This window comes from Notamacropus eugenii, chromosome 5 (assembly GCF_028372415.1).
Source record: "Notamacropus eugenii isolate mMacEug1 chromosome 5, mMacEug1.pri_v2, whole genome shotgun sequence".
Taxonomy (NCBI): Eukaryota; Metazoa; Chordata; class Mammalia; order Diprotodontia; family Macropodidae; genus Notamacropus; species Notamacropus eugenii.
In genome coordinates this window covers 370583286-370608979 of record NC_092876.1, presented here as the reverse complement: position 1 = coordinate 370608979, position 25694 = coordinate 370583286, and the positions used below count along the sequence as shown (strand labels likewise).

At 37.2% G+C, this 25694-nt stretch overlaps 1 protein-coding gene across 1 annotated transcript in view; it reads left to right on the top strand.

Annotated features, from left to right (window-relative positions):
- CDKL5 (cyclin dependent kinase like 5) overlaps positions 1-25694 on the top strand; it is a 254855-nt gene that overhangs the window by 131488 nt on the left and 97673 nt on the right. Inside the window, exon 4 of the mRNA XM_072614215.1 lies at positions 24339-24384. Coding sequence (XP_072470316.1) covers positions 24339-24384 — 46 coding nt within the window. The remainder of the gene's footprint in view (positions 1-24338; positions 24385-25694) is intronic.

Here is a 25694-nt window from a genome sequence, read left to right as displayed (position 1 = left end):
TATTTTGTCTGTCCTCATCTCTTTTACTGAATCTTTATCCAGGTCATACCTGCTAACTGTGAGTGTCCCAGAGGGCTCTGTCCTGGTCCCTTTTCTCTATATATACTACTTCATATTCATCAATTTCCATGGATTTAGTTATCATCTCTGGGTTGATAATACTTACATTTTTTTAAATTTTATTTTTCCCCAATTATATGTTAAAACAATTTTAAATATATTTTTTAAAGTTTTGAGTTCCAAATTCTATCCTTCCCTCCTTCCCACCTCTCTTCTCTCCCTGAGATGGTAAGAAATCCAGTATAGGTTATACATGTACAATCATCGAAAACATTTTCATGTTAGTCATATTGTATAAGACTTAAATAAAAAAAGAATGAAAGTGAAAAATAGCATGCTTCAGTCTATATTCAGTCAATATCAGTTCTTTCTATGGAGGTAGATAGCATGCTTCATCTTGAGTCCTTTGAGATTGTTTTGTATCATTGTGTTGCTGAGAATAGCTAAGATATTCACAGTGATCATTCTCAAATTTACTTTCATGTGGAGGAGGCAGAGTCAGTGTTCCATGATAGCCAGTGCAAAAGCGTCAAGATAGGAGATACAGTGACATGTGTGAAAAATAGAAAGAAGGCCAGTATGGCTATAAGATAGAGTGAGTGGTAAGTCATAATGGATAAGAAGACTTGGAAGAAGTAGTAGTATTTTTGATTCTGGAAATAATAACTTTATTGTATAGTCAGACATGGTTTAAGAAAACCGTTTTTGCAGTTGCCTGGAGGATGGATTTCAGTGGAGCGTATAACACACAGTGGTTAAAAGATATAAAAGAAAGGTAAACAAATTTGAATTGGACTTAGAGCTAATCTAGTGCTTACATTTTGAACTAGTGAATAAAATTGTTGTCCCTTTAGAGTGCCACTATAATGGGCAGTGAGGGAACATGGAGGAAGAAGTGCACTTGAGTGTTCAAAATACCTATAAATGAAAAGAAAAATACCCTAGAAAAATACATACTTATCAGCTATGTTTGCCACTATCACAGAGGATGCCAGAACAGAGTCTAAGTTTAGAAGAAGTATTTCCTATAGGTTACTTTTCCAGGTATTTCTATTAGTGAATGACGTGTTAATTTCATCCAGGTAGAGTACCTTGCAGTCTCCTAAATGAGATACATATTCACTCAAAAGTATTTGTCCTTTCAGTACAGGGTGAACTAAGAGGATGATGAATACCTGTTTACTAGACAATATGCAGTTGAATGGCAATCCACAGAACCGGTATATTACTACATAAGTCTTGACTGATATTGTAAATGGATGATAAATGGTGCTAAATTCAGTAGGAGGAGAAGAGTATGCTAGATTGCCTTTGGAAAAAATCAAAAGTCTATCTTTTGGTTTTTCCAGTGATGCCACGTAGCCAGTAATATTTGAATACTCTGAAGAACTTAGTGGCCAGTGATAAGATGTATAATGATTGTGAAGTGCTGCATTTTATTGTTGAGGGAAAACTCGGTACATAAGATAATATTAGAGAAATGTATGATTGGAAAAAAAGGTGGACCATTCATGCACCTGAAATGATACTAACCTAAAGTGAAGGATTACTGATAGGCTGCTGTTGTGTCCCCATGGCACCCACTTAGTATCTAGAGTTTTTTAGATTAAGACCCTTAACGTATTGAATGAAAGTGGCACTGAATGAAGTGAGGATGAGTAGCAGTCTGCTGTTATTGTTTTTCATTACAGAAAGATTTTGGACCCAGTTAAAGTGTTGAAGCTTTTTTTACCACTGACTTCTGAGAAAGGAAAGGATTTTTTTCATTCATCATGTTAGAATGTCTTCTACATAAAAGATGTGAACTTACAGGTTGCCTTTTAGGATTGTACTTGTAAAGTTTAAGAATGATATTTTTTTGAAAAGGAAAATTAGCCATAGAAGATTTTATCCAGAATTTTCCTCTGTGTGTGAATCCTGATCAGTTCACAAATGTCTTAATAGACTTGGTTCCAATGATTTTATTTATCCCTGGGACACAGCAGTAATTGAAATTTTTTCTTGCCATGTAAAACTGGCCAAATTTCTTTATATGATGATAGCACATCATCTGCATTTGTGGTGGATAATTAATAACTGAGGAAACAAAATGAGTTATATGATTCATTAGCAAAACAAGCATAATAAATGACTCCCCAGTCAGTCCAAAAACCCTAAATACTCAGTGAGACAAATTTTTACGTATTAAAAACAGTTAATCAAATGAGACCAGTTAGTTAAAAGAAAATAGTTGACCATGATACACAAATTAGGTAATCTGATTTCTACTTGAAGGAAAAATTAGGGACTTTCAAGTTGAGAAGGGGGAAAGCAAACAAGTGCAGTATTCTGAAATGAGAAAAAAAGGTGTCCTACTCCCCCTAACTGTCTATTCAGTTAAAGAGAACATGAAAACAATAACTGATAGACCAGTATGGGGCCAATTTTCAGATAAGAAATATGAGTTGCTTGACATATATAATTTTGTGAAAACTCCTTGCATCAATCTTTGGATCTGTTCAGGTTTCTTGTCAGCATGACCTAGATACTTGGTTAAGGGTGTCCAAGCAGCAGGTAGAACTGGTGGTCCAGCTTCTCTGCCATGCAGGGCTAGGTTCAAGCAATGTAATAAAATTTTCTCACAATTCCTATAATTGATTAAATTTTTCTCACAAGACAAAAATTGGACTAGACTCATTATTGAATAGAAAGGGAACTAGATTCAGAATTGAGTCACATCATAGAGTCACATAGGTTCACTCACTTCTCACAATCTTTTGTAAGTGGTAAGCATATGATAAGAGACACATGTAAAAGCAAGTCTGAGTATCTTTAAATATGCTGTTTATGCCTTCTTCCAAGTTACTAATGAAAATTTTAGGCAGCATTGGGCCAATCTTAGATGCCAAGGGCACCACTGGAGATTTCTGTCTAAGCTGCCATCAGACAATTAATGATTACTCTTTGGATGTAATCATTTATACTCTTCTGAATCCATTTAATTGTGATATCACTGTTTTAGCCCATGTCTCTACATCTTTCACCAGGATAGCATGAAAAAGTTTACTAAATTTTTGGCTAAAAATCCAGGTATGCTACATGTGTACTGTTTCTGCTATCTTGCAGTTTAGCAATTTTGCCACAAAAGGAAATGAGTTTATAGTTGAGAATGACCTATACTTGGTGAGGTTGTAGTGGTTCTTAGTAATCTTTACTTGTTTTTCTAGATGCTCATAATCAATCCTTTTAATAATTCATCCTAGATTCTTCTCAGTAGTGTTAAGCTAGACTCACTGGTCTATAGTTTAAAGACTGTTCTTTTTTTGAAAGTTATTAGTTTGCCTATATTATCTCCTATCTTATCTTCCACTTTCTTTTCTCTGTGATCTTGCAAGGATTACTGGCAGATTCTTTAGGCCAGTGTCTACATTTTACACATGAGAAATCTAGAGTCTGTGGAGCTCGTTACTGTTTATACAGAGAGTTAGGGGTAGAGCCAGTAGATGAGCAAGGTTCTCTGTTGAATTCCCATCCAGTATCTTCCTTTCCAGTATTCTTTCCCCTGACTGGCTAATCTTGTTATTCTCATAGAATCATGCAAAAAAGGGAAAACCTCCTGCACCAATAAAATTTTCTCAGAACCCTTTCATGTAACATGAACTTTCCTTTCATTTATCTGTGACTTTCTTTTTTCTTCTGGTTTTATTTATAAGAAGAATTGTTGGGATTGATGATTCAGTTTCTTCAGTAGTATGTCTACTTATTGATCATTGGACAATGATTTCACATGAAGAGAACTTATTAATAATAGTGTTAAATTCTATCTATGACCTAGAAACTGGATTTTTAGCACCTCCTTCCTTTTCTGCCATTTTGTTACTATCATTTATAGAGAAAGGGGCCACACAGAACTGAAGATAATTTTGTACCTTTGTTTCAGGAGTTGGCCATAGCTAAAGTACCTCATTTTATCAAGTGGCTAATCTGGTAGTCTCTCTCTACTTATCTGAGTTGGTCCTCAGAAGGCACAGTTGGTCTATTAACAGGACCATACTCAAAGTATAGTAGAATCTTCTAGACTTTAGGCTCTTGAGAACCCAGAGTCCTCTTTATACCATGACAAGGTGTTGGAGTTGAACTTTGTGGAGGTTTAGCAAAATAAGGAAGATTGCCCTCTCCCACCATAGTGAAACTGAAGACATTGGGGCAAGTATGAGAGGCAAATAACCTCTCAGTAATTCAATGTTTAAATGTTGTCTTCACCCAGATGTACATTTAAAAGTATATGTCACTGGAAAATGCTCTGTAACTCTAAAAGATATTTAGTACTGGTAGTCAGTACCACATGTTCTTTGAATTTATAGCTCCGTGTTATTTCTTGTTATCTTCTTTGGTTACCAAACCTTGTACTACATACTTATGTTTTACAAATGAAACTTTTAGTTTAATATAGGGGAGGCCACACATTTTCCCACAGGAAAGCATTTTCCTCATTTTCATTTGGTGGGTAGTCTTTTAAATATCTCTTAAATGCATTTTAATGTAGTAAAGTACCATGTCTACTCTACCAGTTTTCTCCACAAATAAAATAAAATTACTCGATATTTCTGGATAACACATCCAGTGCAGTATGTTGGCATTGTCAAAGATGTATAGCACTGTACATTCAGAGTTGGAAGGGATTCAGGGATAATTTAGTTCCTTCCTCTCTTTTCCTCTTAATAGCCTCAACACATCTTACAGATAAGAAAATTTAGACCAGATATAAATGACTCATCCACATTACATAGTTATTAAATAGCAGATATCATATCTGAACCCAGTTCCTTTGACTCTACATGTATTGCTTCTTCCACAGTATCACATGTTCTTTAGATCGATAGTATTTGTTTAGCTTATTACAAGTCTTTTTTCTCTGTTGCTTGCTCATTTCTTTATCTCTTTCCTTATTTCTCTTTTGAAGTTCTTGGTTGCTCCCTTTCTTTTTCTTTCCTTTCCCTTTTTATTTATTTGTTCATTTTAGAGGCATATTGTACAAGGTAGGAAGGAGTAGGATTCTTTTTGACTAATTATTTTGTTATCTAGTAGTAACTTCTTTCAATTTCCTTTGCCACTATTATGATCAAGATCTTCATTTCCTTATACCTAAATTATTTTTATAAGATTTCCCTATTTCTAGGTCCTTGTTTCTCCCGAATGATCAGGCATCACATTTATTTTACTTAAACTAACTTTATATCATTTCAGTCCTTTGTTTATGAACTTTCTCTGGCTTGCAATCATCTAAACAATGCAATCCATATTATAAAGCTGGCATTCAAAGCTCTCTACAATTTGGCCCTTATCTACCATTTTTTAGATCTTTTTCCTATTGCTCCCTTATGGAAATTTTTTGCTGTAGGTAAGACTTCTTTATTTCCTAACCATATCTTTCTTACTTTCTCACCTCTCTGCTTTGTTCTCATCTAGAATACATTCATTCTTCCTTGAAAAATCTAGCTTAAAGGCTATTTTCAAATTTGCCTTTTTTCCCTTGACCACTACTAATTCTGTCTTGAGATTACTGTGGAAATGAAGATGCTGGGGATGGACACCTATTAAGCAGAACAAAAATCACTGTAGTATTTCATCCTTTATCCCCAAGGAATTTGCTCTGACCTTGGACTGACTGGGGCTAGAATTTGATTGACCTCTAGTCCTGTCTTCCCAGTCTAAAGGGAGGTAGATAGCAGAAATTGTATAAGAGCCAAGGGAGCATGATAGAAACCAAAGGAAAAACCGTATAGAGGAGAGTTACATTAGAGTAGCCACAGCAAATGCTGGGGTGGGAGATTGGTGGAGTAGAAGTCTCTGACAGCATTGCTATGGAGGCAGGAGCTAAGCACAACTCTACAAGTAGCTCCATTACTAATGAAGTGACCTGACCAAAGTTGAAAGAAAGCTCAGGTGTGGATGTGCCTGGTGATGAAAGAAATGTCTGATGTTGTAAAAATTAATACTGCATAGGAACCTAGAATGTAAGATCTCTGAACCAAGCAAGGTAAGCTGGATGTGGTGAAACAGGAGATGGAAGGATTAAACATCAACATCTTGGGTATCAGTAAATTTAAATGGACAGGAATAGGTAAATTTAATTTAAATGATCACTACATATGCTACTGTGGGCAAGGATCTCTTAGAAGAAATAGAGTAGCTTTCATATTCAATAAAGGGTAAGAAAAGCAGGGCTGGGGTCAAGAATGACCAATTAATATCTGGTCAAATCCAAGGCAAACCATTCAACATCCCAGGAATGTAAATCTATGCTCCAGCCATTGATGTTAAGGAAGCTAAAGCATATGGATATACTCTGCTTATGCATAAAGCAGAGTTTTCTTTTACTTTTTCCCACTACTAATTTTATATTTTCCAATTACATGTAAAGATAGCTTTCAGCATTCACTATTATAAGATTTTGAGTTTCAGGTATTTTTTTCTCCCTCCTTCCCTTCCTTTTTCCCCATGATGGCAAGTAATTTGGTATAGGTTATACTTGTATGATCATATTAAACTTATTTCTACATTTGTCATGTTGTGAAAGAAGAATAACAAAAGGGAAAAACCATGAGAAAGAAAAACATCCAACCAAAAAAAAAGAGAAAATAGCATGCTTTGATCTGCAGTCAGACTCCATACTTCTTTCTCTGAATGTGGATAACATTTTCTATCATGAATCTTTTGGAATTGTTTTAGATCACTATATTGCTGAGAAGAGGTAAGTCTAAGTTAGTCATCACACCATGTTGTTGTTACTGTGTACAATGTTTTCCTGGTTCTGCTTACTTCACTCAGCATCAGTTCATGCAGATCTTTCCAGGTTTTTTTGAAATCATGTACTACAACTTGTCCAGTCATTCCCCAATTAATGGACATCCTCTCAATTACCAGTTATTTGCCACCAGAAAAAAGAACTGCTATAAATATTTTTGTATATCTGGGTCCTTTTCCTGTTTTTATGCTATCTTTGGGATACAAACCTTGTTGTGGTATTGCTGGATTGAGGGTATACACAGTTTTATAGCCCTTTGGGTATAGTTCCAAATTTCTTGCTAGAATGGTTAGATCAGTTCACAACTCCACCAACAATGCATTAGTGTTCCAATTTTCCCACATCTTCTCCAACATGTATCATTTTCCTTTTTTGTTATATTAGTCGGTTGGATAAGTGTGAGGTGGTACCTCAGAGTTGTTTTAATTTGTATTTTTCTAATCACTGGTGATTTAGAACACTTCTTCATATGACTATAGATAACTCTAATTTCTTCATCTGAAAACTACCTGTATGTATCCCTTGACCATTTATCAGTTAGGGAATGACTAGCATTCTTGTAAATTTGACTCAGTTTTCTATATGTTTTAGAAATGAGATCTTTATCGGAGACTTGTAAAACATTGTTTCCCAGCTTTCTGCTTTCCTTCTAATCTAGGTTGCATTGGTTTTGTTTATGTACAACCTTTTTAATTTAATGTAATCAAAATTATCCTTTTTGCATTTCATAATGTTCTCTATCTCTTGTTTGGTCATAAATTATTCCCTTCTCCATAGATCTGGCAGGTAAACTGTTCCTTGCTCTCCTAATTTGCTTATGTTATCAGCCTTTAATATCTAAATCATATACTCATTTTGACCTTATCTTGGTATACAGTGTAAGATGTTGGTCTGTGCCTAGTTTCTGCCATACTGTTTTCTAGTTTTCCTAGTAGTTGTTGTCACATAATGAGTTCTTATTCCAGAAACTGGAGTCTTTGGATTTACCAAACAGTAGATTACCATAGTCATTGACTACTGTCTTGTGTATCTATCTGACCTGTTTCACTGATCCACCACTCTATTTCTTAGGCAATACTAAGTAGTTTTGATGATTGCTTCTTTATAATGCAATTTAAGATCTAGTATGGCTAGACCACCTTCCCTTGTATTTCTTTTCAGTAATTTCCTTGATATTCGGCATCTTTTGTTCTTTCAGATGAATTTTGTTCATTGTTTTTTCTGAATCTGTAAAATGATATTTTGGTAGTTTGACTGGTATGGCACTGAATAAGTAAATTAATTTAGGTAGAATTGTCATTTTTATTGTATTAACTTGGTCTACCCATGAGCAACTGATATTTTTCTAGTTATTCAGATCATTTTTTATTTGTGTGAAAAATGTTTTGTAATTGCGTTCATAGAGTTCCTGGGTTTGTCTGGGCAGATAGACTCCCAGATATTTTGTGTCTACAAGTTATTTAAAAGGAAATTTCTCTGTTTCTTGCATCTGGGCTTTGCTTTTATATGCTTCTCGTAGCACCTTTGCTCTCTAGAATATCATATTCCAAGTCTACCAGTCCTTTAATGTAGAAGTTGTTAAATCCTTTGTAATCCTGACTATGACTCCACAGCATTTGAACTGTTTCTTTCTGGATGCTTGAAGCATTTTCTCCTTGACCGGAGAGCTCTACAACCTGGTTATAGTATTCCTGGGAGTTTTCATTTTGCTATCTCTTTTTAGGAGGTGACTGGTACCTTTTTTCAATTTCTATTTTTTAATTTTTCATTTGAAGAGGAAAATTTTCAGTTTTCAAGAGAAATTTTTCCATTCCTCTGGATCTAGATCAGGGTAGGGAACCTGTGGCTTCGTGGCCACATGCCTTTTAGGTCTTCAAGTATGGTGGCCCTTTGGCTGAATCTGAACTTCACAGAACAAATCCCCTTTTCTTCCCCACACTGCTAGACAATGGGACAATTTTCCTTCATAATTTCTTGAAAGATGATATCTTGGCTCTTTTTTTTTTTTTTTTTTGGATCATGGCTTTTAGGCTGCTCAGTAAATCTTAAATTATCTCTCCTTAGTCTGTTTTCTAGGTCTTTTTTTTTTCCCCATGAGATATTTGACATTTTCTTTTATTTTTTCATTCTCTTGATTTTATTTGATTGTTTCTTGATGCCTCATGGAGTTATTAGCTTCCACTTGCCCCACTCTGATGTTTAAGGAATTATTTTCTTCTGTTAGCTTTAGTACCTCTTTTTCCTTGTGGCCAATTCTGCTTTTTAAGGAGTTCTCCAGTGAGTTTTTGTACATGGAAACATGGCTACATGGAAAAAGATGTACACTTCTGTTGTATAAAATAATGAAATAAAAATCATGGAGACCACTGAGGTTAAAGAAAAGCAACATTTCATATTGCTCCTTCTTCAAAACTATTTGCCCTGTCTTTTGAAATTAACTTTTCTCATTTCTATGGAAGATTATTCTAGCTGTAATGTGAAGAATGGACAAGGACACAAAGTAAGAAGCAGTTGCAGCAATCCTTGGATTTCATAAAAGTTTAGTCTTGAATTTTGGCTGTAAAAAATGGAGAGTGACTATAAAAACAAATTCAATGTTGTAAATCTAGGTCTCTGAACAGGTGGTAGTAGCTATTAAAGGTGAAGTAAACATTTTAGCAGGAATAAAGTGAAGAGTTCATTTTTGAACACAACTTAAAGGCAAAGGGGAGGAATTAAATTAAAATTTTAAAATAATATTAATGATGATGATGATGATGCATTTATATAGCACCTACTATGTGCCAGGTACTATACCAACTCCTTTGCAAATATCTCATTTAATCCTTCCAACAGCCCTGAGAAGTAGCTGCTATTATTGTCATCCCCATTCTTACAGATGAGGAAACTGAGACCAACACAGGTTAAGTAATCTGCTCAAGGTCACACAGCTAGTATCTGTGACTGAATTAGAATTCTAGACCCAGTGCTTGGTCCACTGTGTCATCTGTGTCTTTTTACATGTTAGTCTTAAATGTCAGTGAGATATCCACACAAATAAGCTACATGCCATTGTGGGTAGATAGCTGGCCCTGAAATCAGGAATACTAAGGTTCAAATTCAGGCCTTGGGCATGTCACACTTTAATTTGTAAACACCTCGATTTGTTGAAAAAGATTTTTATGCTGAGAATTCTATATGTAGATGAATTCATAGATCAGTAACCACCTTCACCATTTCTCCCCTCCTCCCACCAAAAAAAAGCAGTAGGACATTGACATAGAATTAATCTTTATTATTAAATTCTTTGGAAATTGTACTGCTTTTTGAATAGCCTTTGAGAAACCTTAATTTGTTCCCTCAAAATTAGTTCTAGAATGGCTTGTAAGGTTGAGAAAAAGAACAAAACCTTAGAATGTGTGCTTCCTGTAGAGACGGATCTTGAAAGACTGAGTCATGTTTATTTTGTTCTTTGCATACTCATTTTTGCTACAGAAAAGAAAAGTTTATATTCATGAGTTTTTTCTGCTTTCATTTATATTTTAGAACAGTATGTGTTGTGACTGATGAATCAAAAACAAGTGCAATCTATATTATGTTTTGCTATCTGTGGTAGGAAAAACAAGATTGTGTTTCTCTTTAAAGCCCATATTTAAATGGTATATGTTATATACTGTCTTTAGTATACTAGAATTACTGTTAGTAGATGTATTTTGATTATATTTTCAAATTACTAGCAATGAATTTGAGACGATTTTCCTCATCTCCATTTGTTTTTCCTCATCTCATTTCCTTTCTCTTTTTCCCACATCCACATATTCTTCCCCTCCCTTTGTACCTTTTTTCTTTAATATATTTATTTTGTTAAATATTTCCCAATTACATTAAACATTTTATTAAAATTCATCTTTTAAAAATTTTGAGTTTCAAATTCTTTTCCTTTCTCGCACCCCTCTTCAACCTCCTGAGAAGACAGGCATATTGCAATTTGTATTAATCTTTTTTAAGAGCATCAAAACATAACAAAATTATTTCCAGGCTTTCTAATGACTCTTTTTTTTTTAATGTGTAAAGTGCCAGACACACAGTAGGTTCTTTTTTGTTGTTGTTGTTGTTTTTATTTATCTATCTATCTATCTATTTATTTATTTAACTTTTGACATTCATTTTCACAAAATTTTGGGTTCCAAATTTTCTCCCCTTATGTCCCCTCCCCCCACCCCAAAACACTGAGCCTTCTAATTGCCCCTGTGTGCCAATCTGCCCTCTCTTCTGTCATCCCTCTCTGCCCTTGTCTCCATCCTATACCCCTTTACCTGTATTTCTTATTTCCTAGTAGCAAGAACAGTACTCAACAGTTGTTCCTAAAACTTTGAGTTGCAACTTCTCTTCCTCCCTCCCTCCCCACCCCTTCCCTTTGGAAGGCGAGCAATTCAATATAGGCCAAATCTGTGTAGTTTTGCAAATGACTTCCATAATAGTAGTGTTGTGTAAGAACTAATTATATTTCCCTCCATCCTATCCTGTCCCCCATTACTTCGGTTCTCTCTTTTGATTGTGTCCCTTCCCATGAGTGTTGACCTCAAATTGCTCCCTCCTCCCCGTGCCCTCCCTTCCATCATCCCCCCCACCCTGCTTATCCCCTTATCCCCCACTTTCCTGTATTGTAAGATAGGTTTTCATACCAAAATGAGTGTGCATTTTATTCCTTCCTTTAGTGGAATGTGATGAGAGTAAACTTCATGTTTTTCTCTCACCTCCCCTCTTTATCCCTCCACTAATAAGTCTTTTGCTTGCCTCTTTTATGAGAGATAATTTGCCCCATTCCATTTCTCCCTTTCTCCTCCCAATATATTTCTCTCTCACTGCTTGATTTCATTTTTTTAAGATATGATCTCATCCTCTTCAATTCACTCTGTGCACTCTGTCTCTATGTGTGTGTGCATGTGCGTGTGCATGTGTGTGTGTGTAATGCCACCCAGTACCCAGATGCTGAATAGTTTCAAGAGTTACAAATATTGTCTTTCCATGTAGGAATGTAAACAGTTCAACTTTAGTAAAGTCCCTTATGACTTCTCTTTGCTATTTACTTTCTCATGCTTCTCTTCATTCTTGTGTTTGAAAGTCAAATTTTCTTTTCAGCTCTGGTCTTTTCATCAAGAATGCCTGATAGTCCTCTATTTCATTGAAAGACCATTTTTTCCCCTGAAGTATTATACTCAGTTTTGCTGGGTAGGTGATTCTTGGTTTTAGTCCTAGTTCCTTTGACTTCTGGAATATGATATTCCACACCCTTCAGTCCCTTAATGTAGAAGCTGCTAGATCTTGTGTTATCCTGATTGTATTTCCACAATACTTGAATTGTTTCTTTCTAGCTGCTTGCAATATTTTCTCCTTGACCTGGGAACTCTGGAATTTGGCCACAATGTTCCTAGGAGTTTCTCTTTTTGGATCTCTTTCAGGCGGTGATCTGTGGATTCCTTGAATACTTACTTTGCCCTCTGGTTCTAGAATCTTAGGGCAGTTTTCCTTGATAATTTCATGAAAGATGATGTCTAGGCTCTTTTTTTAATCATGGCTTTCAGGTAGTCCCATAATTTTTAAATTGTCTCTCCTGGATCTATTTTCCAGGTCAGTTGTTTTTCCAATGAGATATTTCACATTATCTTCCATTTTTTCATTCTTTTGGTTTTGTTTTGTGATTTCTTGGTTTCTCATAAAGTCATTAGCCTCCATCTGTTGCATTCTAATTTTGAAAGAACTGTTTTCTTCAGTGATCTTTTGAATCTCCTTTTCCATTTGGCTAATTCTGCTTTTGAAAGCATTCTTCTCCTCACTGGCTTTTTGAACCTCTTTTGCCAGTTGAGTTAGCCTATTTTTCAAGGTGTTATTTTTTCAGCATTTTTTTGGGTCTCCTTTAGCAGGGTGTTTACTTGTTTTTCATGCTTTGCTTCCATGTCACTCATTTCTCTTCCCAGTTTTCCTTCACCTCTCTAACTTGATTTTCAAAATCCTTTTTGAGCTCTTGCATGGCCTGAGCCCATTGAGTGGGCTGGGATACAGAAGCCTTGACTTCTGTGTCATTCCCTGATGGTAAGCATTGTTCTTCCTCATCAGAAAGGAAGGGAGGAAATGCCTGTTCACCAAGAAAATAACCTTCTATAGTCTTATTTTTTTTCCCTTTTCTAGGCATTGTCCCCGCCAGTGACTTGACCTCTGAATATTCTCCTCACACCCACCTCGCCTCCAGATCCTCCCAGCCAGCACTTGGGGTCTGAGATTCAAATGCTGCTTCCCAGCTTCAGGGCTTTGGGAGGGGGCAGGGCTGCTATTCAGTGTGAGATTAAGTTTAGGTGCTCAGGTCAGGGCAGGGCCACCTCACAGGCTCAGTTCCCTCAGGGGGTTTATGCAGAGACCTTCAACAATGGATCCAGGCTCCTGCCTGCTTGGGGAGCCCTGGTCTGCTCCCGCCTCTGCTGCTGCCTCCCGAGGGGGCCTGAGTTATGGGGGCACCCCACACCCTTCTCGACCCGCCAAAGAGACCCTCTCACCGACCCTTGTCACCTGTGGGTGGGGGACCCTCACGGCCTCTGGAGATCCCTTCCCTGAAGCCTGCTCAGATCCACTCCTTTCCGCGCCGTGCGGCCAAGGCAGGGTTGGGCTCTGCTCTGGGTCCGGGGCGCGAGGGACCTTCTGCGAGAGGTTTTCAGGCTCTCTGGAGCAGAAATCTCCAGAGATTGTTCTGTGGCTTCTGCTGCTCCAGAATTCGCCAGTGTTTCTTTTTTTACAGATATTTTATGGGCAGTGGGTTCGGAGGTAGTGTATGTGCATCTTTCTACTCCACCATCTTGGCTCTGCCCCTCTAATGACTCTTCATTAGACTCTTGATTGTTTAGAAGGGACAAATGTGTCAACTCCACACAGTGAAATGTAAACAGTGTATCCTTGTTTAGCTTTTTATGTTCACTCATATTTGCCTTTTTTTTTTTTTTGAGTTAACAGTTGTATTTGAACTTGTGTGTAGCTCTGGTCATTTTATGAGGAATGCTTGAAAATCTGTTTCATTAAAGATCCAATCCTTAGGACTAGTCAATAGTCAGTAAACATTCTAAGGGCCTCCTGTGTGCCAGATATTGTGTTAACATGCTGGGAATACAAGGAAGAAAAGAAAAGCAGTCCCTGCCCTCCAAAGTTCTTACAGTCTAAAGGGGATGGGCAGGGCAAGTGGTGTGCAGTACATAAAAGGAAGCTGAACAGATAGTGGGATATCTTAGAAAGGAAGGTTTGAGAGGAGACAACTAGTACAGAGGAGATTGTTGTTTTTCTTTCAGTTTTTGGAGACCGGTGACATTGGAAATGAGTGATTGATTAACAAAGCTGAAGAAATCTCCATGATTATGAAATCTGAGGTGATTTCTGGAGAAGGCATGATATTTGTAGAGTTGAAACTGAGTAGAGCGCCTGATGGGGAAGGAAGAATTGGCTAGGAATTCAGAGCCCTTTGTAAAGGGAAGCTTTGAGATTAGACTCATTTTTGCCAGAATTATTCTTGGTTGTAAGCCTTTATCCTTTGCCTTCTTTAATATCATATTCTAAGTTATGCTCCTTTTTAGTGGTGGCTGCTGATTCATAACTGTGACTTCTTAGTACTTGAATTCTTTTTTCCTTTCTGACTGATTATAATAGTTTGGGTTTTGGGGTTTTTTTTGATCTGGAAGATCTGAATTTGGCTTTAATATTCCTGGGAATTTTCATTTTAAAGGTTACTTTCAGGATGTTTCTGTTTTGTCCTCTACCTCTAATGGATCTGGGCTATTTTTGTTAAAGATTTCTTTCAATATAGATTTCTAGGCCCCTTTTTAGTCTTCTAACTTTTTTCTTCTGTTGCTCTTATTTCTTGTCTCAATTTTTTCTTTCTATCATTCATTTTATTTGTAAAAACATTTTTAAAACTTTTTTTTAACTGTCTCTTCATATTTTCCCCCAGGAATTTATTTAATTCTTTTTTTTCTTGAGACTTTGTTTTTTGCAGGGGATTGGGGAGACTTTAGAGATGTTTTGGAGAATTATATTCTTCTGGGTTTGTATCTTGAGCCATCCCTGTCACCATAATTGATCTTTCAGGTGGAATTCTTTTTTCATTCGCTCTTTCTTCTATCCTGCTTTCTGACTTTGGACTTTATGTTAGAGGCAGTCTCAGTTTACTTATGGAGAAAATGTCTAGATTGGTCCTGTTGCTGTTTTCTTGGTCAATTTATTTTGGGTTTACTTAACCATAAAATGGTTGGTCATTGTCCTTTATTCTTGAGAAGGACCAAAATGACATCACCATGATAAAGTGAAGCTTCAATGTGTCTGACTGTGGTTGATTAGACCAATATGAGCTCGGAATGCTCTACCGCAGATTGTCCATGTGAACGTTAGGGGTGGTTACTCCAAATTTGCTCATCCTATGTTTCCTTTGTGCTGTCTCAATTCTGCTTTGGTCATAGAGCACAGTACCTTTTCTGATGTGGGCATGCTATGCTGAGCAGTCCTGTGCCAGTGTCTCCCATGTCCCACAATCGAATCCAGAGTTCTTGAGAGAGACCTTAAGAGTGTCGTTGTATCACTTCTTCTGACCATCATGTGATTGCCTGCCCCATGTGAGTTCTCCATAAAATAGTCTTCTTGGCAAGTGTACATTTTGCATTCTCACAGTGTGGCCAGCCCATCAAGAGTTGTGCTCTCTGAAGCATAGTTTGAATGCTTGGCAGTTTAGTTCAAGCAAGGACCTCAGTATCTGGTACCTTATCCTGCCAGGCGGTCTTCAGAATCTTTCCAAGACAGTTCAAATGGAAGTGATTCAGTCTCCTGGCATGGCACTGGTAGACTGTCCATGTTTCACAGGCATACAACGAGGTCAGCACAACGGCTCTGTAGACCTTCAATTTCGTGGTCAATTTAATACTTCTTCTCTTCCAGACTTTTCTTCGGAGCCACTGAACTAGCTCTGGCAAGTTTCATCATGTGTAAGACTGGAGATAATGTCTATAGTACCTGCTTCACAATGTGAGGCTCAAGTGAGATGATGTAGGCAAAGTCTAATACAAGTTTGAAAGCATTATATAAGTTCCAGTTATTGTTGTACTATCCCTTCCTCTTGGGGGAGGTTCTACAAGGAGGAATGTACACTCTACTCCAGAATAGAGAGCTCCAATTTTTAATTTATTAAAAATTGTTGATATTGTAATAATCTAAGTCCAAATTGTCATCCTTCAAATTTTATGTTTAATGATGCCTGAGCACATAGATGTAACAAGTAGCAATTGAGTTGGTGAAAATAAAGGCTTTGCCCACAACTGTAGGTGTTTAAATGATCATGAAACAGTATTGAAAAATGCTGAGAGAATATCATTGGAGCAATAAAATAAAGAAAATTTATTGTAATCAGAGAATCCTCCTGGCCCTGGGAGGCAGGGGAGATTTCTTTTCTCTTCCCTCCCTGATATTCGTTCTCTGTCTGATCTTTACAAGTCACTTGAGGTTTCTGGACCTTATTTTTCTTTGGCCAGTTGAATGTATTGGATTAGATGACCTTGAACATCCTTTCCAGTGCTAATACTCTGTGATACCATGGCATTTTAATTTAATTTTAGTTGCTAAACTTTCTCTTATATAACATCAACTTTGGAAATGCTACTCAATTTTTTTTGGAAGTCATACCAGACAACCATATGGAATTATCTGTAGTTTAAAAAATGTAGTTATTGCCAAACTTAGCATGCAGGCCTGGAGAAATGGTTACTCAGTTATTCAGCAAGCATTTCTTAAATGCCACTTTGTACCATGTATTGGGCCAAATTATGGAAATATGAAGACAGAAATAGACCAGCTCCTGTCCTCGAGGAGCTTATAGCCCATTTAGGGAGAGAATACATAAAAATTTAAGTGTCTTCAAAAATAAATGCATGATAAATGTTGAGGATAACTACTGGTAGGATCAAGAAGGGTAGAGACATTAAAGCAAAGAAGAAATCTTTCTAGAAAGAGCTTCAGATCTTATTTTTGTGTCATCTACATTTCTCACTTAATCCTTCTCCTGACCCCTCCCAGAAAGACATCCCTTGTAATACAGAATTTTTAAAAGCAGAAGAAAAAAAGTTCAGCGAAAATAACCAACATGAAAAAAGTCTGATAATTACAGTGTTCCCCAGGCATGGTCTACATCTTGTATAAAGATATGGAGGAACATTGCTTTTCACATGTCTCCTTTGGGCCAAGTTTGTTCATTATAATTTGATAGCAGTTTAAATTGTTTTGTTGTTTTTGTTTTCATTTACATTACTGTCAGCATGTGTATTGTTTTCCATTTTATATAAATTTTCCGTGTTTCTGGGTTTTCAACATCTCCAAATCACTATATTAATAGTTTCTTATAGCGCTTGGGCATTTTAATCACATTCTTGACATAATTCCAGAATGCTTTGTAGTACCAATTCACAACTCTACTAGTAATATACTGGTGGTCAGCCTTGACTATTCCGATTTTATGTCATCTTTGCCATTTCTCTGGGTGTGAGGTAAAACTTGTGGATTGTTTTAATTTGCATGTCTCTTATTAATAATTTGAAATGTTCTTTTCCTGTGGCTGTTTGCAGTTCTTTTGAGAAATGTTTCTTTATATACTTCGACCACTAATCTAATGACAGTGAACTTCTGATATTATATAATTTCACTACAAATCTTGGATACTCATTAGAAAGAGAATATAGAAACATTTATTAAAAATATTGAGAGTCTGTAAGGAGTAATTATCCTTTTTTTATTCACCTATGGTCCTCTCCCTCTTCTCTACTCATTCATATGCCTTCCCACAAACCACCCCCCTGTCCCCCCTTTTTATCTTCAAAAACAAAATACTTTCATTTGCCTTTAGGAGGATTGTGGGGTTTAGGCCATGATGCTTGTGTTCTACTTTTACCTTAACTTCTCCTATTTAATCAAAACCAAGAAAAGCAAAGCAAAAACATCTGCTTACATCTTTAAACCCCTTTGTGGTTTCTAAAATCTATTGATGATCCCTCTTTTTTTTTTTTTAACTTTTTTCTTTCACTTTTAAACAAAGCTTCTAAACATTTCATGACTTAGTCCAGGGATGTGACTTTCTAGGTCCTTGGGTGTGGCCTTTTGATTGAATCCAGTTTTTACAGAACAAATCCTTTTATTAAGGAGATTTGTTCTGTGAAATTTGGATTCAGTCAGAGGACTGCACTTGAGGACCTAGAGGGCCACATGTGGCCTTGTGGCCAGTTTCCTCACCCCTGAAGTTTTTCCTTCATAAATTTACTGACTTATTTATCTCTCTGAAGTTTCTGAAGTTTGTAGTTTTTGCACATAAAATATTCTACTCATCTTTTTTCTCCCCTTCAGGAATACTTGCTCAAATCCCTCTCTTTGGTTGAACATCCATTTTTTCTCACTGCTTAGACTCAGGTTTTCAGATGGTCAGTTTTGATTGCTGCTTGAGCTCCTTTGCTTTTTGGAACATATAATTTCATTACCTTTTGCAGTTTCTAGTGAATGCAGAAACCCTTGTGTTGTTATAATTTCTTTCCTTTTGTATTTGAAGGCCTTTTGGTCATTAGCAGAATTTTTTGTTCATCATCATTACTATTATGAAATTGAATTGCTATGTGTCTTGGAGTTTGCAGCATAGGATTTTTTTTCCTGGAGGCTTCTATGAATTCTTTCTCTTTTGATTCATTCTGGAATTTTTTCTTGTTATATGCAGTCTTAGAGTTTCACAGGATGTTTCTGTTCATCAGGCATTGATTGGACAGAGAACTTTGTAATCTCTTGGGGGATTCAGTAATATTCATCCTTTCTGGTTTCAGGATCCACTTTTCTGATTTATCTGTTTCTGCTGTATTGTTCTCATGAAATCTTTCACATTAACTTTTCCCCCTTATGATACCCCCTCATTGTTCACTTTGACTCCTCATTTACTGGTGTGCATACCCCTGGAGTTGAACAAGAAAGGGACTTTACTGATCATTGAGTCCACCTTAAGAGGTCACTCCCAAGGCATCAAGAGATTTGTTGTCGTGTGTGTGTGTGTGTGTGTGTGTGTGTGTGTGTGTGTGTGTGTGTAGTGGATAAGAAGTGGAAATTGAGCAACATGCCAAACATAAACATCTCTTATTAACATCTAAACTCCTTCGCAACCTGACTCCTATCTTCCCAGGCTCATTATGCATTAGTCCTCTTCATATACTAGACAAATTCACCTTCTTACTGTTCCTCAGTTGTAATATTCCAGTGACCATCTTCATGTTTTCACACAGATTTTTTTTCCATGCCTGGAATGCCCTCATCTTTTCCTTCAAAGCTGGGCTCAAATGATGTCTTCTGTTTAAAGGAAGTGTTTCTTTTTTTTTTTTTTTTTAATTTTAAATTTATTTATTTATTTAACTTTTTAACATTCATTTTCACAGAATTTTGGGCTCCAAATTTTCTCCCCCCTTGTCCCCTCCCCCCACTCCAAAACACCGAACATTCCAATTGCCCCCATCACCAATCTGCTCTCTCCTCCATCATTCTTCTCTGCCCTTGTCTCCATCCTCTCCTCTGTCCTGTTGGGCCAAATAACTTTCTATACCCCTTTACCTGTATTTCTTATTTCCTGGCGGCAAGAAAAGTACTCGACAGTTGTTCCTAAAACTTTGAGTTCCAACTTCTTTTCCTCCCTCCCTCCCCACCCCCTCCCTTTGAAAGGCAAGCAATTCAATATAGGCCAAATCTGTGTAGTTTTGCAAATGACTTCCATAATAGTCGTGTTGTATAAGACTAACTATATTTCCCTCCATCCTATCCTGCCCCCAATTACTTCTGTTCTCTCTTTTGATCCTATCCCTCCCCATGAGTGTCGACCTCAAATTGCACCCTCCTCCCTATGCCCTCCCTTCCATCGTCCCCTCCACCCTGTTTATCCCCTTATCCCCCACTTTCCTGTATTGTAACATAGGTTTTCATACCAAAATGACTGTGCATTTTATTCCTTCCTTTAGTGGAATGTGATGAGAGTAAACTTCATGTTTTTCTCTCACCTCCCCTCTTTATCCCTCCAGTAATAAGTGTTTTGCTTGCCTCTTTTATGAGAGATAATTTGCCCCATTCCATTTCTCCCTTTCTCCTCCCATATATTTCTCTCTCACTGCTTGATTTCATTTTTTTTAAGATATGATCCCATCCTATTCAATTCACTCTGTGCACTCTGTCTCTATGTGTGTGTGCATGTGCGTGTGCATGTGTGTGTGTGTAATTCCACCCAGTACCCAGATACCGAATAGTTTCAAGAGTTACTAATATTGTCTTTCCATGTAGGAATGTAAACAGTTCAACTTTTAGAAGTCCGTTATGACTGGTCTTTGCTGTTTACCTTTTCATGCTTCTCTTGATTCTTGTGTTTGAAAGTCAAATTTTCTTTTTAGCTCTGGTCTTTTCATCAGGAATGCTTGAAAGTCCTCTATTTCATTGAAAGACCAATTTTTCCCCTGAAGTATTATACTCAGTTTTGCTGGGTAGGTGATTCTTGGTTTTAGTCCTAGTTCCTTTGACTTCTGGAATATGATATTCCACACCCTTCAATCCCTTAATGTAGAAGCTGCTAGATCTTGTGTTATCCTGATTGTATTTCCACAATACTTGAATTGTTTCTAGCTGCTTGCAATATTTTCTCCTTGACCTGGGAACTCTGGAATTTGGCCACAATATTCCTAGGAGTTTCTCTTTTTGCATCTTTTTCAGATGGTGATCGGTGGATTCTTTCAATATTTATTTTGCCCTCTGGTTCTAGAATATCAGGGCAGTTTTCCTTGATAATTTCATGAAAGATAATGTCTAGGCTCTTTTTTTGATCATGGCTTTCAGGTAGTCCCATAATTTTTAAATTGTCCCTCCTGGATCTATTTTCCAGGTCAGTTGTTTTTCCAATGAGATATTTCACATTATCTTCCATTTTTTCATTCTTTTGGTTTTGTTTTGTGATTTCTTGGTTTCTCATAAAGTCATTAGCCTCCATCTGTTCCATTCTAATTTTGAAAGAACTATTTTCTTCAGTGAGCTTTTGAATCTCCTTTTCCATTTGGCTGATTCTGCTTTTGAAAGCATTCTTCTCCTCATTGGCTTCTTGAACCTCCTTTGGCAATTGAGTTAGCCTATTTTTCAGGGTGTTATTTTCTTCCGCATTTTTTTGGGTCTCCTTTAGCAGGGTGCTGACCTGCTGTTCATACTTTGCTTGCATGTCTTTCATTGCTCTTCCCAGTTTTTCCTCCACCTCTCTAACATAATTTTTAAAATTTTCTGAGCTCTTTTTGAGCTTTTCCATGGTCTGATCCCATTGAGTGGGCTAGGATACAGAAGCCCTGACTTCCCGTGTCTTTCCCTGATGGTGAGCACCGCTCTTCCTCATCAGAAAGGAGGGGAGGAGAAACCTGTTCACCAAGAAAGTAACCCTCTATAGTCTTGGTTTTTTTCCCTTTTCTGGCCATTTTCCCAGCCAGTGACTTGACCTCTGAATATTCTCCTCACACCCACCTCGCCTCCAGATCCTCCCAGCCAGCTCTTGGGGTCTGAGACTCAAATGCTGCTTCCCAGCCTCAGGGCTTTGGGCAGGGGCAGGGCTGCTATTCAGTGTGAGATCAAGTTCAGCTGCCCGGGTGGGGGCAGGGCTGCCTCATGGGCTCAGTTCCCTCAGGGGGTTTATGCAGAGACCTTCAACAATGGATCCAGGCTCCTGCCTGCTTGGGGAGCCCAGGTCTGCTCCCACCTCCGCTGGTGCCTCCCGAGGGGTCCTGAGTCATGGGGGCTCCCCACTCCCCTCTCGACCCGCCAAAGAGACCCTCTCACCGTCCCTTGTCACCTGTGGGTGGAGGGATTTGCGCTGCTGCTGGAGATTCTGTCCCTGAAGCCTGCTCGGATGTGCTCTTCTCGGCGCTGGGCAGCCACCACAGGGCTGGGCTCTGCTCCGCGTCCGCAGCACGAAGAACCTTTTGTGAGAGGTTTTCAGGCTCTCTGGAACAGAAATCTCGTCCGCTTCGCTGTTCTGTGGCTTCTTCTGCTCCCGAATTTATTGGCCGCTCTTTTCTACGGATATTTCATGGGCTGTGGGTTCAGAGCTAGCGTATTTGTATGTTTCTACTCCGCCATCTTGGCTCCGCCCCCCAAGTGTTTCTTTTTTTAAAAAGTTATTTTATTTGCTTTAATTTTCTACAATCATTTCCATATGTCTTAGCTTTTCCCCCCTCCCTCCCTGAGAGGGTGTGTAATCTTATATGAGTTCTACACATCTTATTAAATACATTTTCATCTTAGTCATGTTGCATAGAAGAATTAAAATGAATGGGGGAAACTATAAAACAAAACAAAACATAACATAAGAGAAAATGGTCCGCTTCATTCTTCATTCCATTTCAATAGTTCTTTGGATGTGGAAGGCATTTTACCTCAAGTCCATTGGGAATTTTTTAGGTCCTTGCATTGCTGTGAAAGGCTAAGTCTACTAGAAAAATTCCTTGCACACTGTGGTAGTTGCTGTGTACAAAGTTCTCCTGGTTCTGCTCCTTTCACTCAGCATCAGTTCATATATGTCCTTTCAGGCCTCTCTGAAGTCTTCCTGTTCATTATTTGTTATAGCACAATAGTATTCCATTACATTCATATAGCACAACTTGTTCAGCCATTCCCCAATTGCTGGGCATCCCCTCAATTTCCAGTTCTTGGGCACCACAAAGAGAGCTGCTATAAATATTTTTGTACATGTGGGACCCTTTCCCATTTTTATGATCTCTTTAGGATATAGTACTAGAAGAGATATTACTAGGTCAAAGGGTATTCAGATTTTTGTAACCCTTTGGGCATAGTTTCAAATTGCTCTCCGGAATGGTTGGATCAGCTCACAGCTCCACCAACGATGAATTAGTGGTTCCAGTTCTCCCACATCTAGAGTTTCTTGATCTACACTCTACCCTCATTACCTTGTTTCTGCTTTGTATTTATTTTGCATGTACATATATTTGCACATGTTTTTCACCCCAAGAGAATGTATGTTCCTTGGGGGTGGGGACTTTTTGCTTTTCTCCTTGTATACATGATACCTGGCCCAAAGTAGTCACTTAAAAATGCTTATTGATTGATGATAGATTTAGGCAAGACATCAGTTTTCCAGTATGTTTATTAATTTTCTTGCCACAATTCCCACTTTGGAATTGAGAATTAAAAGTAGGACTTCATTTAGTCTAGTGATTCTCAAATGTTTCAATATATCCAATCACCAGCAGCTCCTGAACCACTGCCCCCCATCCCCCCCAAAATTTTAGAATTTCCACGTTTCCATGCTTTGGTAAAAATAGAGCATTCTGGCAATAAACTTTTTTTTTTCAAATGGGAGAAATGGGTTTAAAGAGAGGTTGACGGTTGTCATTTTTACAAGGCACACAAAAGAATACATTGTTTATTAAAATAAATGCCTGTGGTTGTTTAATAACAGTAAAGGATAATTGGCCAGTGAGATAGCTTGAGTGGAATAAGACATAGAAGAAAATTCTTTTTTGTAGAGTCACTTTGTCACCAGGTGTAGTGATAGCACATTTTTTTTGTTTTAGTATAATTAAGTGCCTTTCCTTGAATAATATGATTAAAGATCTTCTGCACCCATTAATGGACCTGGAAAGATTTGTAGGAAGGCCCATACCTTTTGTTAATGAGGCACTGGTTCTTAAGAGCTATGCTGCCCTCTGGCTCTAAAAAATGTATAAGTATTCTGAGGTGAGGTTATATTTTGGAAGAAGCTTTGTGTGCCAGATGAGATTCTGGGAAGCCACTAAGAAGCCTCCCAGCTTTGAAAACCCAGATGTTGGTGTATGTATGGTCAGGCAGTTGTATCTGTCTGTTGATTTTGTGCTGTATATATTGCTTGCTTTGGAAGCACTGTCTGTTGGTTTAGATTTTTCTGTATTTTCTCTGAAGTTCAGGGTGCTGACTTTTTCCCCTGAACTAAGTGAATGATACATGTGCTTGATTAATGTGGTTGTTGACTCCTCAAAAGTTGCCTTTCCTTTTATAAACACAGAACTAAGAACCTATGATAGCAGCACCCCCCCCCCCCCCCCGTGTGTGCTTACTGTTACACCAGCATGAAGCAGGCATGATTAACAACCTTCTTAAACAGCTTCTCTTGATAGCCTTTGTTTAGATTGACAGTATAGGTGAAGACCTAAATTCATCTTCATCCTGCCACTTTTTAATGGTCTAAAGATATTTATGCTTTTGTCCACATCTTCCCCCTGGGAATAGGGAGGGTAACTGGTCAGAGTAATTTTGTGGAAGTCAAGGTTAGAGTACACTTGTCTAGATTCTTTTCCCTTGGGTTACCCAAGTACCTAACATGGACAAGTTTGGATTTGAGAAATGTTTTGTATTAAGATTTGCAGTTTGAAAATGACTTTCTTCTCTTCTGACTCTTCCTTTTCAGGAAACACATGAAATTGTGGCAATCAAGAAATTCAAGGACAGTGAAGGTATGTTTTTCTGTATATTAAAGTTTTTATATGATATTTATACAACAGATATGCCGTATCAAAAAAACCTTAGAAGCAACTGAGATTTTTAAAATAATAGCCTTAAAAGATGGAGTAATATTTCTTTTCTAGGACTTTGATTTGGAATATTAAGTTAATTTTATGGAAATAACTGAAAATCACCATCATTAGCTGTTAGAAAATGCGTTTGTAGTTGAAGATGTGATCACTGATGAGGAAAATGTTTTATAAAGTCTAGGTAGAAAGAATGATTTTTAACTTGACCCTGGTCAAGGTAAATTTGCTCACTGGTATGAGTAAATTATGTAATTTGAATTAGATATTTCTGTACTTTCACATATGCTTGTAAATTGCTATATTAGAGCTTTTGGTATCACCTATTGTGATTTTTATTTCATGGGCAAAGTTAGAAATTTAAGGTAGGGTGAGCTTGGTGTGTCATATAAAGTTGTCTCCAACTTATAACAATTTAAAATTCTTTGGGAAAAAACAAAGCATAGGTACTATGCTTAGAGACTTTGTTATATTAGTTCTCAAGATGCACATTCCATTGAAATGTTACAGAATGTTTTAAGTGGAGTATTGAAACCAATCTACGTTGATCAAGAGTGATAAAACATAATAGTTCACTTGAACTCTATCATATAAAATCAGTACATTAGTTGAGAATGAAGCAAGAGCTGAGATCAGAAAAGCATGAATTTCGGAGTTTGATAGATGGCCTGTGTTTAAAGAAAGCCATTTTAAAACTAAATGGGAGTTCTCCTAAACAGCAGATATCTTGAATTATCAACATACATTTATTAAGCACCATGAGACTTGTCACTAAGTTAAGATGAACAACAATTTTATTGGATTTACCATAAAACCTAATTAACATTAAGTGCTTCAACAGAATCCGACAACAAAGAGGTCCTAGTCAAAGTGAAATTCTTTGTTTTCTTTTCCTCTTCTGGCAAATTTTATGTATGCAGTAAGTGAATTACAGCAGGATGCCCAAACAACTATTACATGGGCAGCCAAAGAAAGGGAGGCCAAAATAATTGCTTTCAAGATACTCTGAAAATAGTTTCAATTAAAGGAGAAAAAACAAACAATGAATTCAAATGTTATGCAAACTATTTGTAATAATGGGAAAAGAAGACATTCTTCTGCTCTCTTTCACAAATGTGAATGTGGTCACGGTATTTAAGCCGGGAAGAGAGGAAATATTTTAAGAAAGTTGTAGATTAATATTCTTAATGGACATTGAAGTAAAAGTTTTAAATAAAATATTGACAAATCAACAA